This window comes from Lathyrus oleraceus, chromosome 7 (genome assembly GCF_024323335.1).
Source record: "Lathyrus oleraceus cultivar Zhongwan6 chromosome 7, CAAS_Psat_ZW6_1.0, whole genome shotgun sequence".
Taxonomy (NCBI): Eukaryota; Viridiplantae; Streptophyta; class Magnoliopsida; order Fabales; family Fabaceae; genus Lathyrus; species Lathyrus oleraceus.
Genome location: NC_066585.1, coordinates 24,204,441 through 24,226,045, shown reverse-complemented (window position 1 = coordinate 24,226,045; position 21,605 = coordinate 24,204,441). Strand labels below are relative to the sequence as shown.

At 32.8% G+C, this 21,605-nt stretch overlaps 1 protein-coding gene across 1 annotated transcript; it reads right to left on the bottom strand.

Annotated features, from left to right (window-relative positions):
- Positions 1 to 20,934: 20,934 nt before the first annotated feature.
- On the bottom strand, positions 20,935 to 21,297 carry LOC127101806 (uncharacterized). The gene has a single exon (XM_051039247.1). The coding sequence runs from the start codon at positions 21,295 to 21,297 to the stop codon at positions 20,935 to 20,937; it is 363 nt and encodes a 120-aa protein (XP_050895204.1).
- Between the last annotated feature and the right edge of the window lie 308 nt (positions 21,298 to 21,605).

The window sequence follows — 21,605 nt, the reverse complement described above, 5'->3', positions numbered from 1 at the left end:
GTTAGCTAGTCCTGCAGTAACTACAATGTAGTCACACATACATGTCATGACATCAGTCAAGACATTAGTGTTTTACCATATAATGCAGCCAATTAAACACCTACAGCGTTCCTTTATATTTCCCGTACAACCATGTACCATCAATTTGTATAATAGGTTTACAGAAAGCAAAACCTTTGATGCATGGTTGATACGCCCAGAAGAGTCGGTGGAATATTCCATTACCAATAGCACAAGTTCCGTCTAGGGTATACACCGACAACGTGTCCAAATTGAAAATACTCCCTGGAGCATAATGTTTAAGAGCCACCAAGTATTTTAGAAGTTGTTTGTATGACTCCTCCTAATTGCCATACACTTTTTCAAGTGCCTTTGTCCTAGCTATCCAAGCCTTCCTGTATGATGAAGTATAGTTGTATTGTGTTACAATATGCGAGATTATTGTACTCACCTTTAACGACAGGTTGTCGCTAATGACAGAAAAAATTTCATTGCATATTAACCGAGAGCCGAGTTTACGATGGTCTTGCATTGAGTTCGTGATTAAGCATTTGTGAACTGGACCCATGGAACCAATCTCCCAAGAATTACTCCTCTTCTGGTAAGATGCTGACAATCGGAACATGCATAACTCATTTCAACAATAAATCTTATACCTCGTTGCATTAGTTCGATCAACCCTATAATTAGCTGATAATTCCATGTGATACTTTTTAATGGCTCTAACACAATCTTCTTTTGTGTAAAATGTGTCTCCTTCTTTCAATGATCCTTGAATTTGCATATAAGGATTGTAAAATATATCTGATGAAGGTTCATCTGCACCCAAATTCAAGCTTGTCATGTGTTGAGATGGACAATATACATGACTAGCTGGTAATGGCTCATCTTCTTCTTCATCATTCACCATTGAATCAACCAATAACTCGACTTCTTCTTCTTCCTCGTCAACAACATTGACTTCAGCTTGTTCGTCGTCATTAGTTTCACAAAACACTTGTGACGGATCAACGAACTGAGACACTTGATGTTGTTGTGTTAATATATATAACTATATATCATTGTACCCAGATTGTTCATCACTAACAAACATATGTTGAATATCGTCATCATCTCGAATCTTCAACTGATAAAACTTTACTTTGTTGTCTTTAAACCACACCATATTTTTATAGATGATTTGTCCCACTTGACTACACTGCAATTTCTTTTCTATTCTTTATTTCAATTGTGAAAATTTTGATCTTCGATTTATTTTAAACCTAGTTACTTTTGTGTTGCGAAAACAAAAACTGAATAAGTGATGCTCAAATATTTCACCATCAGCATGGACACTGATCATGTAATATGGTGATGAATACATTTTTTTAAATGTAAGTTTAGTGTTTGATGATGAGTGCATTGATTACATATTAGCATGCAGTTAAATAGGGTAGATGGTGAAGGCAGCAGAGACAAGTGTACTGATCACGTAAAGAATCTGTAGGATTCCATGTAGAGACAAGACAAGGCAAGGCATGTGCCTGCATGATTCTCTGCCCTAATAAGCCAAGGCATGCGTCTGCAAAGATGTTTCTGCCCTAATAATCCAAAGCAGATTCCATTATCAATGGCGCATAAAGAAAGCTATGTGCCCTTAGCTTTAGCGCCTACTCCCATGCATGCTTAAACACATGCATGCGCCCATAGCTTTGGCGTCTACTCCCATACTTCACATGCTGCAACTTGCCAACCTATCTCATCTATAAATATTGTAGCAACTTACAACACTCAACATCTGCAACACTCAATACCTACAACACTCAACCTCTATAACACTAAACCTATACAACACTCAACCTCTGCAACACTCAATCTCTTTGCCAAGGTCAACTCTCTGCAACATTATGTCTCTATTGACTATGGGTGATGAACATCGAGGAACAATCAATAATATTGCGACATTTGTATGTTATTACTTATTCTTATTCTTATTTCGTAAAAAAATGTCTCTATTATTTATTACTTCTTCTTACTTATGTTTTATTAGGATCCAAAGAGATTTCAATGTCGTGTACATGAATATGTACCACACGATCATTTGATAGAACCATATATTTGAGGATGCGGTTTTGGTAATCTACTTAACATAGTCTCATACTCGGTTGACTACAAATTTATTCTTGCTTTGTTAGAGAGATGTAGACCCGAGACCCACATATTTCACCTTTCTTTCAGTGAGTGTACCATCATACTTGAGGACGTCTACATGTTGTCAGGTCCACGTATCGATGGTAAGACCGTAAATGGTAGAGTTAACCAAGATAACTCTATATGCGATGAATTGTTGGGTGCCCCTTTGTGTGAAGACCCAACTACGGGAGAGACTTCTGGTCAAGCTAGGGGTCAAGGTATTAATTTAAAATATCTTCAATAGTATTATGCAAGTATAACATTAAACGAAGAATCTACCGAGTATGAAAAGATAATTAAAGTTCGGTGTTATATTATAATTTTATTTGGTAATTTTTTATTTCCTGAAAGTATTGGTAATACGATAATATTATGTATTTGCCGTTGTTACGAAACATAAATAAGGTAAGCACGTATAGTTGGGGTTTAGTTGTTTTGTCCCATCTATATAGTTCGTTGTGTAAAAATGCCAAAAAAATACATGTATGTTTTATTCTTGCGCCTATTTGCTACAAGCATGAGGTTGGTCAAGAATGCTGTCACTCGCCCCGGTCAACGAGACGCCATTCATATTCCCCTTTGCAACAAAGTAAGTTTAAAATTTTACCATCTAATATTAGACTTTATACTACAACTAATTGTAATCAAATCTTTTTGATCTAGGTGGTCAGTTAAAGGGATGAACTACAACAGGTGTCTGAAACACGTTGTAGTAGTCTATCACAATCTATTAGACCACATTGGACCAGACGATGTAATACTACTACACAACTCTACATTTAATTTTAAAAAAATTATCCAATTACATATCATCTAATCATGTCATATTCTCGTACAGTTTATCTGGAGGACATATATGTAGGGGTGGCAAACGGGCATGCCCGCCCCGTTTAGGCCCGCCCCGCAAAAGCCCACAAAAAAACGGGGTGGGGCGGGGCGGTCATAGTTGAGGATGCGGGCCTAAAATTTAGACCCGCCCCGCAAAAAAGTGAGGGCGGGACGGGGAAAGTCCGCGGGCACTGCACTCTTTAAGCCTAAAAATGCAAAAATTTATGTAAATACACGTGCCCGCAAAAGCCCGTGAAAAAACGGGGCGGGACGGGGCGGACACATTTGAGGGTGAGGGCGTAAATCCTTGGCCCACTCCGCACAAAAGTGCGGGCAAAACGGGCATGCCCCGCGGGTCAAGCCCGTTTTGCCACCCCTACATATATGGGTCTTGATCATCAGGTTAACCATGATGATGCTGCAGTTTGGCCAACAAAAACATCAATTATTTGGTTCACTACTATGGAGATGCACCAAACTGACTGTGTAAAACTACAGTTCAACATGCAACAACAAATTCCAGAATCTCCAACGTGTTTGAGAGATTGGCATTAACAAAGAGTCGATGACCAATGAGATTATTCCGACTAGAGAGACTTTACAAAAGAGTTGTGTCATCATTGGAGGAATCGACGATAACACATCTTAAACAAACCTGTCATACATGGTACTAGACCAACTCAACATTATATGGCATGGTTTAAGTCGGTTACAACGCCACAATTTGTGTCTGAGCCAAGGTATTTGATTGATCCAGGCCAACGAGCTTCGTCATCATACACCCAACAACAAATCCCCGTCCAAGAACAATGTCAACCCACCCAAACCCAACGACCAACCTCACACCATCACCCTACCATATACACCCAACCTCGCAACCAATTCATGCCACACACCCAAACTCAAAACCAGGAATCAAACCCTAACCACCAACAACCATACGCAATCACCACAACAGTCTATAACCCATATGATTCATACGATTCAGCATCATGCCATCGTAGCCCCCCACCAATGAGCATCCAAACATCCCATCGCCACAACATCCAACCATTGTTTGACTTTAGTACACCACATGAACCATTACTTTGTTTCCAAAATGATTCAATTTCCCAATTCGGGCAACCATACCGTCCACAATCCACCCAACCACAACGACTCAACTACAACAAAATGGGCACTGAACTCAATTACGGAAGCGCCGTTGGCGACAACCCTCTAGCTATTGGGGACAAATGATGACAAATATATCAAATACCGCTGGACCTTTCACCGGACCTTCACACCAGCCATCATTGCATCATGTCAGCTCTCAAAGACCCCAAATACCTCAGGAAAATCGTGGGAGATCTTGAAGACAGGCTAACGCACCTGAATGTGGAACATGGGGCATTTTAATCGGACGGGTCATTGATTTTCTTGTCAATTTTATGTATTTTTACTTTATAATATAATATAATTTTTAATTTAAGTATTTAATTTAATTAATTATAATTATAAAATAAAAAATTAAAAAAATGGAAAGTGCATGCGCCACATGCATTGACGCATACACGATGTAGTGTATGCATACGCCAATGCACGTGGCATCAAGGCATGCATGCGCCAAATGCTTGAGCGCCTAAACCCATTAGTATTGCAAGCATGCGTCAGGTGTTTGAGCGTCTCCTTTGATTGATAATTGGATGCGCCGGTAATAGTAAAAGGTGATTATTTCGATAATTAATTTTAAAAATTAATTATTTTAATATTTAAATTAAAAAAATTAATTATTTAAAAAAAATCACAAATATGCAATTATGATAGTTGCCGCATTCTCTTCCCAACAAATATAGTAGTATACATTAACTAGTTTCACTATGATCAATATTATCCTTCCCAAAGTATCATAATAACTCCAAAATATCATAAGCATTATTTTCATTTAAAGTTGCTAGAGTTAGATTAATTAACCTTGTGTTAATTTAAAATCATACCGTTGAAATTTTAAAATTGTGTTACCCTATTATTTTACCAACTTCAAATATGCAATATAAGGTGTTATGGGGAAGTGAAGAGAAGTAGTGATATTGATTGGTGAGGTTGAATAAATAAACCTCAAAAGTTGTCTTGTAACAACCGGACTAGCTGAGGAAGACACGAGCATGTTGACAAACTTCATTAATAAAATCCATTTAGATAGAAACAAGTAAAAGGTGACAATAGTACCTTTGTCTTCCACTCCAATATCTCACATTTCAAATATCAAATATCTCTCTCTCTCTCTAAACTTTTGTTACTTTCTATATTCAGAGTATTCAGAAAAATATAGAATGGTCAAAATCAACTATGGAAATTATGCACTATATATGATATTATTGCTCAAAACTCCACCATATATATTCATTTTTCTCTGCAATGTGGAAGGTATTTTTCTTGTCACGAGTCACTATTCAACAATATATACTCCTACTTAAGTTAGAAAATGCTCTGTTGAATGCTGCAAATATAGGTACTAGGTATTATATTGTACTTAATGCTCTAACCAATCACAATTCCTTTTTTCCAAATGGCTATATCTTGAAAATAAATCAATAATTATTTTTTAATTTTATAATAATAATAATAATAATAATAATAATAATAATAATAATAATAATAAGGTCGGCTTGCATTTTGGAACTAGGATAATCAACTGAAATTTAGAGATAAAATAGTTGACTAGATTCCAAAAATTCTTCATTTAATTTGAGTTTGCATTAATTGAGGGTGAGAAAAAAAGTGGGAGAAAAATAATAGTACTTTGTACTAAGTATATTATCCTGTCAAAATTGATTTCAGATACTACTATTTAAAACTATTTTGATATATTTAAATGTTATTTGATAGAATTGATTATATTTTTAGAATTAATTTTAATATATATTTAAAATTATTAATTTTTGTTTCTTTTTTTAACTTCTGCATTAGTATATTTATAAATTACTTTTCATTTACAGTTAATTAAATATCTATTTTATATGATAAATTCATTTAAATTTAATTTTTGTTACCACATATTCAAATTTATACTAAGCATATATTTTATTTTGGTTTAAGAATAGTCAATGTGAAACATGTTAGTAACTTTAATATTTTATTTTTAAAAAAAATTGAAATTACTTTTTTTTGGTAATTTTTCATATTTTTCACATAAAAGATGATGACTTGTGTATTTTTTTTAATAATGTGTAATTCATTTTTGTAAATAAAAATTATAGAAGAGAAATCAAAATTATTTTAATTTAAAATGTGTAAATTAATTTTATGAACAAAGTAAAATAGAATAACCCAAACTTAAATTAAATGCACATTGAAATGGAAAATTTATAAGTAACTTTCCTGTTGATATAGAAAACAAAAAGTAAAATTGTGCAAGTACATGTATAATTATTAAAACATTAAAACAGTTAGTACAATGATATAACAGATAAAAGAGAAGTATGCGGTCTTCTCAAGATTTTTCAAAATCTCTATCATTCTAGCATTGAAACATTTCTTTTCTTTGGCAAAATCTTTTGAGTCAATTTTGTTCTAATAATCAATTGCATTGTGGATTTTTTTATCCAAATCTCATTTTTTATATAAATATTCAAATGGATCCACTTTCTCATGTATATGTATTTCTTAAATTAATTCAGACTATTATAAATAATATTTTTAATGTCGCACAAGAAAGAGATGTAACCTCGGTTATTAAAACGATATAACAAAGAATGACATGAAAAGATATCATTTAGTATCTCGGTTAATAAAAAATCGAGGGATAAAGTTATCAGATCATGAGTTTGAACCCTAGCATCTATATTTTTATTATTTACAAAGCTGGATGGTGCACCCAACATAATCTCGGTTTTATTTAAAAACCGAGGTAATGGCCCTATATTATTACGTCGATTTTATTTAAAAACGGAATGGTGAATTTTTTTTATATTTTTGTTTGTATCTGAATTACAGAACCATATCACAGAATACATAACCATATTTTGCAGATTTCTGAAACAAAAATATTGTACCTACATTACAGAACCATCAGGCCCGGCCCCGTGCATGTGCAACATGTGCTGCAGCACAGGGCCTCACATTTTATAAGGCCACAAAATTTGATTATTTATTTATTTATAAATATTAATAAAAATAAATAAAATGTTATTAAAAAACTCAATAATTGAAAAAATATTATGATAAAAATTTAATACATACAAAATTAAGATTGATCAAAACTCAAAATAATTATAATTACATTTATTTTTAATTAATATATAATTGTATTTTTTATATATTTTTTTAATTATTATAATTGTATTTTAAAAAAAAATTGAGCCTATTTTTAAAATTAGAACGGGGCCTCCGATATGATTGGGTCGGCCCTGAGAACCATATCACAGAAGAACAATAGTTTACACCAAATGCAAAACCAAAATTGGACAAACCGTATAACTTTACAACAAAACTAAATCAAATGATTAATCAATAAAAGCAATTACCAAAATGAAAAGTCTTGTAGGCTGTCCAAAAGTTTTATGCTAAGATTTGTTACCGGTCGTTAAACACCTATAATTTGAACAACTATTTAAACCAATTAGGATAAGCAACAACAACATTAAATCTTTAGTAAAATGAATAAAAAAGAATAAAAGAATAATTATAAATTACTAAGTGATATAAAATATTTACTTACTAATTTTCTTATATTCCCTCTTTATGGACACGACGAATAACATGCACATCTTCTGAATCATTTTCTTCAGATGATTGACACACATGTGTTGCGAAACAAGGGGTCTCGTAGTTAAAATCTTGATTTTTCTCAAGAATATATTTTCCTTGAAGTACAATTGACCATCTAGTGTTAGAAGGATCAGTGACATAAAAAACTTGTTTCGCTTGGGTTGCCATGATGAATGTTCGTTCTTATAAGTTGCCTTTCGAAGATCAGCCCGTGTGTATCCAAATTCGTCGATTTCTACACCAGTGTTATTGTCAATCCACTTGCACTTAAATAAATGCACTTTAAAAGAAACATAATCAATCTCCATAATCTTCTAAATGAACCCAAACTACGCTCTAGATGCTAGTACACGATTGTCATCTTTGGCACTAGAAAAGTACATAGATTCAGCTTCAACCATAATCCACTATTTTGCATGGTACTATGATCATCCTTTAATTTTGTATAGAATGAATATCTAGTAATGTCGTATGCACTCCAAGTAATTACATTAAACTTAGGCATACATGACAACCATTTAATTGTATCTGATGCACAAGTACTTTCTTTAGAAATACTTTCATTAAACCAAGTTATGAAAGTTTTGTTATGCTCAATCAACAACCATTTTTCATTCATCCGGGGATATTTTTCCTTTATAAAACTTTTGTGAGCGGTCAAGTAAGGTTCAACTTCAGCCAGGTTATTCAACATATACAAATGTGCTTGAAGAACTACATCTCGGCTAAAAGTTTTAACATTTAAATCTTGAGTACCTCTACCATCATATCTTCCCTCATGACGAGACTCGGGAATTCCTATAGAGTTATCTTCTGATAAATACATTATACAAAACTTAATAGCTTCTTTTGTGATGTACCGTTCAACGATCGAAGCTTCTGGTCGGTGATGATTCTTTGTATATCCTTTAAATATCTTCATGTATCGCTCTACGGGATACATCCACCATAAATAAACCGGACTATAAATTTTAATCTTCCTTACTAGATGAACAACTAAGTGAACCATAATGTCAAAGAATGATGTAGGGAAAAACATCTCTAATTGACACAAGATAATTGCAGTCTCATGTTCCAACTCGTCTAAATTTTTAGGATTGATGACTTTAATACATATAACATTGAAGAATAAGCATAATCTGGTTATGGTTACCCTTACATTCTTTGGTAAAATGTCACGGACAACCATTGGTAGAAGATGTTGCATCAAGACACGAAACTCATGAGATTTTAAGCCAAATAATTTATGATCGTTCTCTGACACAAGTTTCTTCACATTTTATGAGTACCCTTGGGGAACTTTCATACCCTACAAACAATCACAAACATACTTTTTTTTCCTTTTTAGACAAAGTGTGGCAAGCTGGGGGAAAATATGTTTTATTTCCTATTTCTTTTGGGGATAACTCTTGTCGTATACCCATCACAACCATATCTTCACAGGATTTCTTAGTATCTTTTGTCTTGCCTTTAATATTGAGAAGTGTTTTAATTAAACTATCACATATATTTTTCTCCACATGCATCACATCAAGACAATGTCTTACATCAAGACTAGACCAATATGGAAGATCAAAGAACATCAACCTCTTTTTCCGACTATTTTTCTCCACAAGCCATTTTTGTTTACCTTTTAGTTTCTTTCCAAAGACAACCTTAATGTTTTATTGTCTTTTATAAACTTTCTTCCTGGTTAAGGGCTTTGGAGCTAAATCAAACTCTCTCTCTCCATTAAAAGTCTTTTGTAGTCTACGGTATGGATGATTAGGTCTTAAATTTTTTCGATGCCCAAGATAAACTGTCTTTTTCCATTTTGTAATTGGTGGTGGCATGTATCAAGTTCACATATAAGACACGCTTTATGTCCCTTGATGTTGTACCCTGACAAATTATCATATGAAGGAAAGTCATTTATTATGCAAAGCAACATGATACACAACTTAAAGTTATCACCTGTATACACATCATCAACATCAACACCTCCATTCCCTGGTTGTTTTGGACCCGAAATTATCATTGATAACATCATATATTTATGCTTCATGCACAACCATGGAGATAGGTTGTAAATTATGAGAAGAACTGAAATTCTGGTATCAGATCTGAGATGTCGAAGGTAATGTTACGACACTAATATCTGAACAGTACAAACATGATTAAAGATAAAGAACAATAATGCAAGAGACACAAGCAATTGTTAATCCAATTCGGTGCAAACTCACCTACGTCTGGGGGCTACCAAGCCAGGAAGGAAATCCACTAAACAGAATCAGTTCAAAGACTCTCAGTAAACAACTTCAAGTTACAGTTTTTTCATCTAATCTCTACCCGTGTGACTTCTACCTAAGAACTCTTAGATATGAGATCCTACTCAGTCCCCCTCAATCACAACAGTGATATAAAACAAGAATTACAATGAAAAGAAGACACTCTTCAAAGACACATACTTGATCTTGCTTAAAAGCTTCAATCAAGTAAACACACACTCATGCTTCAAAGCTTTGAGTAGACAAATTACAACTCAAAAATCAGTCCAATTCAATCATTTATGGATGAATGAATGGCTTACAATACACACGACCACACAAGACTAAAACCCTTATTCCCTCTCAATATTTCGTTCGTTATTTCTTGTGTACAAAACCAGGTTTTCCATGTCCTTTATATAGAAGCAATTGACTGGGCTTGGACATCATAAAACCCTAAAAATATTTTCCATTCATATCTTCTCATGACAGTTGCTTATATCTTGTTGGAAAATAAGTCAATCTGGTTGTAATTAATGATTGAATAACGCATTTAATCATCTCTCCAATCATACATAGATTAGCATTAAAAACGCAATCACACAATACATAACATTCAAACTGAATGTTCTGTATACAGATGCCATGACATCGGGTCTGACATCTCAGTAAAATCCTGCATATTCACATTTTAAACATCCTGCAAGTACATGTTATCTTATGTCAAGACAACACTTGTGACAACTTGTGAACACTCTAGATTTTACCAAAATTGCTGCCAACACATAGAACCAACAAGAACATGCCATGGCGTATGGTTAGTACTCAAATTACCAAAAGGGTTCATTCCATCGGTGGAAAGTCCTAGTCTAAGGTTTCTCGCTTCTAGTGCAAAATCTGGAAACAAGGAATCAATTTTCTTCCATTGTAATGAATCAACTACATGGCGAATTTTTCCATCACACACTCTTTCATCTGCATGCCATCTAGTATTCTTTGCATCATTTGTATTAGAAGACAATCTCTTGAACCTTTGAATTACTGGTAGGTACCATATCACCTTGGAAGGAACACCCTTTCTAGTTACACTATTATTGTTTTTATATTCTTTCCTATATAATATTGCAACCATTACGACATGCATGTATTTTGACATAATCCAAATCTATTGGACACAATATCTTCTTGGCCTCATAACTACGGTTCGACAACGTGTTACCTCCTGGAAGCATTTCTTGAAACAATTCAAGCAATCCAGTGAAAATTTTATCCATCCATCCACCTCTTATCTTAAGATTAAATATTCTTAATACAATTTACAATCTTGTAAAACTTTTGCGTCCCGGATACAAAGAATCCTACATGTCTTTTTTCAAAGTATCTACCACATTAGCATTCTTGAAAGCATCTACCCCAATATCACGAATCATATCTTCTAGAGTATCATTCATAAATTCATCATCATCTTCAACTGAAGGTGACAAAGGTCTTTTTTGTTTGCCACTTCACCATGCCATACCCATTTCGTGTAATTTTGAATAACTTCATCACAACCTAAATGATTGAATATTTTATCCCATAGATGTTTGTGCATATTTCGGAAAATTTTACAAGGACACCAAAAGATCCCCTTCTCCTTAGGAAGGTTTCCCCCCCGCAAAATTAAGAAATTGAATGAATTCATTCTCATGCTCTTTACTTAATCTATTGGCTTTCGTTCAACTACGATCCATAATAATATACAACTTCTGAAAATAAAATAAAAATAGTACACAACCAAAAATAACTACCAGAACAATAACAAATACCATCACAACATTATAGTAAACATTACAAGTCTCAAAAACCATAATAACAACAACAACCACATACGACAACGAAATCAATGACAAAACAAAAACAATAATAACAACAACAACAACGACCTACGACTACAACATCAACGACAGAAACAACAACAACAACAACAACAGTAATGGAGAATTTTTACATACTAGAAATATGATGAGAGACTCAATGGAGAAGAATTCAAGCTTACTTCCTCCTCGGAGAAGAAAGGTGGTGGTTCTGAGTCTTGGGAAACTCCTCCGTTTGCTGGAGAAGAATGTGTTCCTTTCGTTCGCTAGAGCACACAAAGTGAATGAGACAAACATTATAATTCTGAAAGAATAAACATTATTTTTAAAGTTTTGATCTCGGTTTACTATAATAACCGAGGGATTATATCCGACGTAAAATGTATAAAAAATAAAGGCTTATTTTTAGTTGTAAATAAAACATAAAATTGCAGGAGCTGAGAATCGAAACTCAAACACTGAACAATATTTTACGTCAGTTTTCCTAGAAATCGAGATGAAAGATAAAGTTTCTTAAAAAAAAATATATAGCGCGCTCCAGATCATTTGGCCTCGATTTTTTAATAACGGAGGTGAAAACATCGTCATGAAATGTAGAGTTTGTAGTAGTGCCACTTTCAAACAAAAAAAAATTCAACACAAAGGAGACGTCAATCCAATTCGTGATAATGTGAAACACATAAGAGGAGACTTTAATCCAATTAACGATAATGTCCAAACATGTAGGAGAGAGAGTGTACTCTCTGTTGGGTCATTAGGAGAAGCATCAACATTAGGCTAAGAGCAACACGCAAGTGAGAGAGACACCACATATCCACCTAAAACATTAAAGTGGTAGGTATATGGATACTCCCACTTATAAATGTTCAAGTTTCCATATTTATAGTCTGTCGTACCCCAAATTTTGACCACTATTTCTTTCTTGTTATCGACTTAGAATCTAGGTTATTGACATGCTCAGGACCCTTTATAAGACATCTGATCAATCCCAATGACCTAAAAAGTCAAAGGGAGACCATTTTGACTTTTTAGTCCCTGTTAGGGATTTGTTTTAATTCATGGATGTTGATTGGAACATAATAATTTGGGGATTTATGCTAGAGGAATATTACCATTGGTAACTAAGACATTTTGTCTTATTAAAACACATTAGTAAAAAATAATAATTATGGGGATTATTTGTTTTAATAACAGAGATATAATATATCATAATAATGTTATTAGTTAAATGATGATAGATTAATATTAGTATTATTTTTATTTTTTACATATTAATATTAATATTAAATTATATTATTGTTATTTAGGAATAGATTAATATTGAGATTAATTAGGGTTAAATTAATTTTTTTATTAATCAAATTATCATTAATTAATATATTATCAAATTAGGGTCATAATGGGGTTATTAGTATTATTATTAAGATTGTTATTATATACTCGCTAATGTTATTTTATTTTGAATAAATAGAATGATATAATTAGTTTTAAAATGAGTACAAAGGGGAATGTCATGAGTTTGAATCTCATCTTTTTCACTCTTGGTGTCTTTTTCCTTTTATTTATTTTTCTTTACTTCTAACTTTTCTATTTTTATTTTTAAATCATAAAAAATCACAAAAATGACATTCTTTTATCATTTAATTATTAATTTTCATATTTTTATTTAAACATATTTTGAAATATTATTTTTTCATTAAAATCATGATTTTATGAATAAAATCTCAAAGAAATAAAAATAATTCAAAAATCAAAATCTTTTATTATTATTAGGTAATTAACTTATTTTCATTTATATAAAATAATTTTTTAAATAAATAAGTCCATCCAGATTCATTGACTTGAGCTTTAAGAAATTGGGAAAATCAGGTTAAATTAAAATATTCTAAAAACAAAAAATCTCATTAGCTTATTTTCATTTATTTAAAATAATTTTTTAAATAAATTAATCCATCCAGATTCATTGACTTGGGCTTTAAGAAATTGAGAAGGTCAGCTTAAATTAAAATATTCTAAAAATAGAAAATCTCATTTAATATTTTACCTTAATTTTATCTATAAATAGAACACATTTTCCACACTTTTCAGTCATGCATAGTTTACAAATCCATTACTCCAATGTTGTTGCTCTTCACACTGAAGAACAACAACTAAACCCTAAACCTTCAACATCCATCCAAGAAAAAAAGGAAAGAAAACTAGGGAAATCCTTCTCCTTGTAGGGCAAGAAGGAGTAGAAGAAAGAGACGAATTTTACTGTTTAACCAAGGATAATCTCCTCCCCGTAGGTCCGTTCCCCTTACTCTCTTAGTTATATAATTGTTCTTATATTTTATTTCTTGAGATTTAGGGTTAATTTGTAGGATAATTTTTTGGATTAAAAGTTAGGAATAGGGGATATAACCCTTGAGTTTATACAATTACCCTTTTAATTTATTTTCTTAAATAAATTAATAATTATATTTTTATAAATAATTTAATGGGATAATTTAGGGATAATTTAGGGATAATATGAGATAAAGTTATGGGATAAAATCCTAGGGTTTTAAGGGATACAAATTTATGGAATAACTATGGAGTGATTTAGGGATACGTTTTGGATAATGTTGGGCACAATAAATAAGGATAAATTTTTAGGGTTTTAGGGATAAATAATTAGGGATACGATATGTAATAATTAGGTTTATATAATTACTCTTTTAATTTATTTTCTTAAATAAACTAATAATTATATTTTTGGAAATAATTAAATGTGATAATTTTAGGTGTAATATGAGATAAAATTATGGGATAAATTTTTAGGATTTTTAATCGGGATAAAGGATATCATATTTTGTTACTTTATAATCATATAATATTGTTATGGGTTTATTTTCTAAAATTAAAATAATCATCATATTTTTGTAAATTAACTCAGGGATAAAAAAATAGGGATAAGGAATATAATACTTCGATTTATATAATTACCCTTTTAATTTATTTTTTAAATAAACTAATAATTATATTTTGCAAATAATTAAATTGAATAATTTTAGGGATAATATGTGATAAAGTTATGGGATAAAACCCTATGGTTTTAAGGGATACAAATTTATGGGATAACTATGGAATAATTTAGGGATAACTTTGGGATAATTTTTGGGATAATAAATAGGGATAAATTTGTAGGGTTCTAGGGATAAGGGATATGATACTTGGGTTTATATAATTACCTTTTAATTTATTTTCTTAAATAAATTAATAATTATATTTTTGTAAATAATTAAATGGGATAAAATTCTATAAAAAAATTTAGGGATAAAAACAAAGGATAAATCAAGGGACAAAAACAAAGGATAAATCAAGGGACAAACATTAGGGATAAAGGATATGGTCTTTGAGATTATGTAATTAGACTTTTAATATATTTTTTAAAATAAGTATATATATAATATCACTATGGGTTTACTTTCTTAAATCAAAATAGTTAGATTTTTTTAATCCATCAAAAGGGTATGTCATATAAATATATAATATTTATTTTCATAAATAAATTATATAAATATATATATATATATATATATATATATATATATATATATATATATATATATATATATATATATATATATATATATATATATATATATATATATATAAAATAAATAATGAGGATAATCATGAGATAAAATTTTAGGGTTTAAGGGATAAAAGAAATTAGGGATAAGGGATATAATATTTGGGTTTATATAATTAACCTTTTAATATTTTCATTAAATAAATATATAACATCATTTTTCTTAAATAAATTAATAATTATATTTTTGCAAATAATCAATTGAGATAAAATCAAAATAAACTCACCTCAAACTATAAGTCCTCGGTCCTAGTGCATTGATGCATTTTTCAAAATCAATTAGTTCTCTGCCCCTGATGCGTGAGAACTTTCAAGGGATAAAAACAACCAACCAACCAATATTTTTTAAGACGAACTACGGAACTTTGATCATTCAATAAATTTGAGGGTACGTAGGTATAGAGTTGTAAGACTCTAGCGAGTATAATAATCAAAAGATAATTTTTAGGGTTTCCCTTATTAAAATCATAAATCATTTTTGTAAATAAATAATAATTAAACAATTAAGCTATATAAAGCAAGCTTTCCTTAGAAACACACTAACCCTAGAAGTAAAGGAGGATCCCATTGAGTATAATGGAGGTAATGGGTGCCTAACACTTCCCCCTTACTTAACCGACTCCCGAACCTAGCATATCACCCTTAGTTATTAGGTTTTCTCATTATTTCCCTGTTCCTTAGGAACAAATAAAAGATGGTGGCGACTCTGTAATTTTCCAGCCGCGACAACTCGAGACTCTGTTGAGGATGTCTTATACTTTCCTTAAAGAGAGTCCGTCCTAACCTTTGGTTTTAGGGTTGTGTGCTTTTTATTTGCTTGTTTATTTTCTATTTATTTATTTATTTACTCTTTTTACTTTTTATATATTTTATTGTTTATTTCAATATTATATTATTATTCACATATCATATGGATGAGATTGTTACATGTGTGAAGCCAAAGCCTAGGCTTGAGGAAAAATTAATAAGTTTAAGTAAGGGGTTGTCCTGTCTTGGCCACTGGGATTCTCATCCTGTGGGGTGTTTGATGACGATTTCACCTAGAGTAAATCAATTCAAAGAGTTTGTCATAAGAAGGCTAGCACTTCTTCATGATGAAACTTTGGATTTGATCCATGACTCTAGAGACCTCTTATTGAACCCCTTTAACTCAGGGTGACCTTATGTTATCAACCTACAAAGGTCGTTACTAAGGTCCCGCCTAGATGAGACTTATCCCGAAGGATTACCGTAGGAAGAATTGCTTCTTCTCATGGTAAAACAAGGGTTTAGTCCATGACTCTAGGGCTATCATCCTACAAAAACTTTATATCCTACAAGTGAGGGGATTGGGTAGTCTAAACTTAGAACTGACTTGTCATAAGAAGACCACCTTATCTAGGTCACGCTTGCATTACCTTACTTATTCTTAAACCAGTTTGGGTTTCCCATGCCAATCATTATCCCTATCTATAAGGAGCCTTCTTAAACCATGCGTCCTTATATTTGGAATTATCCTTAAACCCATATGTGGGTTCTATATCCATCATAATCCCTAAACCCATGTGAGTTCTTCTATCTGTCACTATCCTAATGTGACACTTGCATTGCATCTCAAAAAAAAAAAACTTTTAGCATACCTTTAAAATTAAAAATGAAAAAAGAGAAAAAATATTTTTTCATACCCATACATTTTCATGCATTTGCATACATACACATACATTTGCATACCCTTTCCGCTTTCGACCTTTCTCCAGCTATCTAGCTAGTAGACTTCCTGATTGTCACGAACGAAATCGAAGGACGTCTCAAGAAACTATAGAGGAACTCAAGTGGGGCAAGTACCATTTAAAAGAGAAGGTAACCCTTTTCCATGCAAGCCACTAGCCTACCCAATGTTTTAAATACAACGACCTTGGATGATGTTGTCACAATAAGGTCTGCAACAATATCTTCTTCAGCAGCAACCCCATGCGCCTCATCAATCACATGAAAGAAAGCTTGGAAGGAAACCGGATCTTATACTAATGTCTCACGACTTATTCAGAGGTGCCCTAGTAGGACTACAACCTAATGATCTCTCTCCTCGTCCATATCCTCCCAATTATGAAGAGAATACCCGGTGTGAATACTAAGTCCAAGACCGGATCGACGACAAGTTATCGACTCTTGAAAAAGGAGTCCCATTAGGGAACAATCACCCCTTATATTTATAAGTGGAAGAACATAAAAAAACATTCCCTAAAGACAGTGGATCAACAATGAAGCTCAACCTTGGGATCAATAGACTTTATCAGTTCCAGTTGTAACTTTTTTTTGCTAAGTGTTTTTCATATTAAAAGTTGTACTCTTTGAGAAATAATTTTAATAAAATAAGCATGCATGTTTTTGAAATCAATCCTTTCGTTTACACTCACTCTCTTATGCCATCATGCAAATAAAAGTAAAAATTAATCAAACCTTTTATTTTCACTTCTCACCTATTAACAAACTTATGAGGAGAATGATGTAATAAACAACTGAATTTGCTGATGTATGCTTTACTAGTAAGACCGGGTTGACGGTGTAAGGCATTGTTTGATTTCCCTAAACACTGGAGAAATAAGGATATAATATGTAGTCAACCCCCTCGAGCCTAAAGTCAGTGTTCTTTCTATTAAAAAAACCTTAATCTTAACCAGGGGCAAGGTAGTTGTTCAATTAAGTCAATGATGCATTCTGATCTCAAGGGAATTATTCCATCTAATTGCATGAATAAGAGGATCAAGCACATTCTCTTTCTCACATACGTCATCCAATGTCAAGGAAGCAGTGAAAATACAAAAACTCACAATAGCTAACACGACAGTCACAACTTTCAAAATATCAAAAGCAAAATCACACATGAATTATTCCAAAAAGAGTCCGCTAAGTCAAAAAAAGGGAAAGAACCAGAATTTTTTTGACTTAGGCAAAAGTTAGGGCATTTTTTTTTCAAAAAAAAAAAGCTCTCTAAGTTAAAAACTAAAAAGGAATTGACTTAGGCAAAAGTTAGAGCATCCCAATGGATCATAAATTCTTGAAGGCCATTTTCCAGAAGAAAATTTCCGAAAAAGATTGTCAACTGCCTTTTCCACCGTCACAGGTCCTCCAGAACAAAAAGGTAAACTTTTACTATCAACTTCAAATTCTCATATATTTTAATTTTCTCACATTTCAATTTCAAGTGAACCCAAAAAAAAAAACTCATACCAATGTCAAAGGAGACGCTGGAGAAGTTAAGCAAAATGAAGAGCCTAAGAAAAAGGTAAGTCTTTTTTCATCAAATTATCCTAATCATCAAAATAATTCTGATAGTTTTGTTTTCTAGAATAAAAAATGTGACCCCAACTCTCCAACAACTTCCAAACCCCAAAAGAAGGAAAAATCAAAGACCATTTCGACACAGGTATACCATTCACTTTGAATCCCTGTATGGTATTTGATAATTCCACTATCTAATTTGTCTTAAAACCTTCCCAAACCACTACTACTCCAAAACTACAAGGAACTTTAGTTTACAATGAAAGTTCAGAGGACACAAAGGAACCTCTCCTTTTTTTCAAGGACCACACCTAGAGCTTCTCCTAAGACAAGTGTGAGTCATAAGAAGAAATAAACTCCCCAAAAACCCAAATCCAAAAAAGAAATTGTTGCCTCGACCGCTGGTCCCTTCCAACAAGAAAAAGAGAAGGAGACAAAGAAAGAAGATGAACAACAAAAAGAAAGAGAAGAAGAAACACAAGAGACGAATCAAGAACTAACTCCTCCTGATAACCAAAAACCAGATGAACCTCAGAACAAAACGGTCGAAGATCTTGACAACATCGACCTTAAGGTAGCTCTTGAGTCAACTTGCAATTCTATTTGTACTTCTTAATATAGACTTCAACTCACCATATTTTCTTTTTCCCAGCAAACAAAATAAACACACAAGAAAGAAGAAGAAAAATCACCAGGTATCCCTTGTTTGATTCCTTCTAAAACCTTTTCTCACATACATTGGTCGGACTTTCTTGATTCCAAAATTTTGTCTGTTAATCCAGCCACCAAGCCCGCCAGCGAAACAATAGATGCATCTCTACAACCACAACCTGAAGTCGAAGTTGATGTTGAACAGATTTCTCCACAATGCAATAAAGAACTAGATGATACCATTACCTCCGTCCATGACAATATAATTTTAGATGACCCAAATCCCAACATTCCAGAAAAGATTGACAAAGAACAAACCATCCCTGATGAGGAAGCATCCTCGGTCATAGAGAAAGAACCAACTGTTACCAATGACAAAAAGAAAACTCGAGCCATTGTCCATGATTCAGTGTTGAATACCTCTTTGAGTCAAGATAAAATTTTGGCTCTTAAAATAAAAAAACAATTGAAGCTCTGAAACGCCTTCAAACAAACTTTGACAAGCTCCAAGTCTAGCCATTCCTCTGACGATTCTTTGGCTGATACATGCAATGATTAAGTGAATCTCCTAATTCAAAAATTAAAAGCCAATATTTTTAAGTATGATATTTTGAATGCCATCAAAGGGGATGCTTAACTTGGCACTGATATTCGACGATTGTTGACTGAGCTCAACAAGCAACGGGTATCTGACCCCATGGTTCAATCCTTTTTGAGTTTGAAGCCTACTTCGATCAAGTCTATAAGGATATTGATCTTAAACAAACTAATAATGTCTGGCTTCAACGAGTGAAGGATGTCATGACTGTGGTCTGGGACTTAAGTAGTGCGTCTGAGCAAGAAGTTGATAAGCTCGAAACCAAACTTCAGGAGTACACCGACAAGAATTTTGTACTAGATGAGCAAATTGCACAATGTCGAGCAAAGATTGCAGAATTGAACAAAGAGATCGAAAACCTAGAGAAAGAGAAAGTTGAGGTTGCTTGGGAAAATTCACTACCTGCTAGGAAGATGATTGACGAAGAAGCCACCAAAGGTGTCGAACACGTTGAGGTTACCCTTAACCTGGGGTTCGAAATCAACTCTCAGGAGGAAATTTGTGATCTACTTAATTCCATACTCGAATTCTCTAAGACCAAGCTTGAAGACTTTAAATCGAAATTTCTTGTTTAAGTTGCATTTTCATTTCCCTTGCTTTTGATGTTTGTAATGACAATGCCATTTTGACACTTTATTTAATACCATTTTAGCGCTTGTTACTTAATGAATATTATTCTTTATAAATTTAAATTTCTTGTAGTATAGGCTTATACCTCTTCAGGTATTTACCGTTTACTCTTAGAATTCATTTGTCAACTGCTAACTCTTCAATTTCATAAGCATTATTCAAAAATTCATGGATAATCCGAAATGAGCCTTCATAATTAGGAGACCATTTACCTAGAGTTTTATCTCTTTGATCCATAGGTAATATGACCTTCCAAACAAGATCTCCAATCGAGAACATTTTTACTTTAACCTTCTTATTGTATGCTTTGGCAACTCGATATTTTTGTCATATTAAGACATTTAGCGTTGCTAGCCTTTCTTCATCCAAATCGACCATTTCATCCAACATCATACTCCAATAATGGTCGGACGGAATCTCATCCTGCCTTTGAATTATGAGTGATTGCAAATAAATTTCGACAGGAAATACAGACTCATGTCCATAATTTAACCGAAATGGAGTACTATTCGTTGCTTCTTTAGAAGATCTCCGACATGCCCATAAGACTTGGTCTAAATTCTTGTGCAAATTCTTTGGTTTCTTCCCTACATGTTTCTTGATCAAACCAATGACGATCTTATTGGCCGCTTCGACTTGGCCATTAACCTGGGCATAATAAGGCATTAACGTTAGTAGCTTAATCTCCATTTCAAATGTGAATTCTTGCATCTTTCGACTAGTGAATACCGACCCCTGATCGATCATGATGGTTTCATGAATACGAAACCTATACACAATGTGTTTCTGAATAAACTCTATTATCACCTCTTGGTACACATTTAATAAATGAATGACTTCTATCCATTTTGTAAATTAATCGATGCCAATTAGAATGTATTTCTGACTCTTCGAAGATGTTGGTCGAAACTCCCCAATCAAATCCAAATCTCGTCCTCTAAATGGCCATGGTTTCATAATTGCAAGTAATTCACTTGGAAGGACGTGTTGGATGCCTG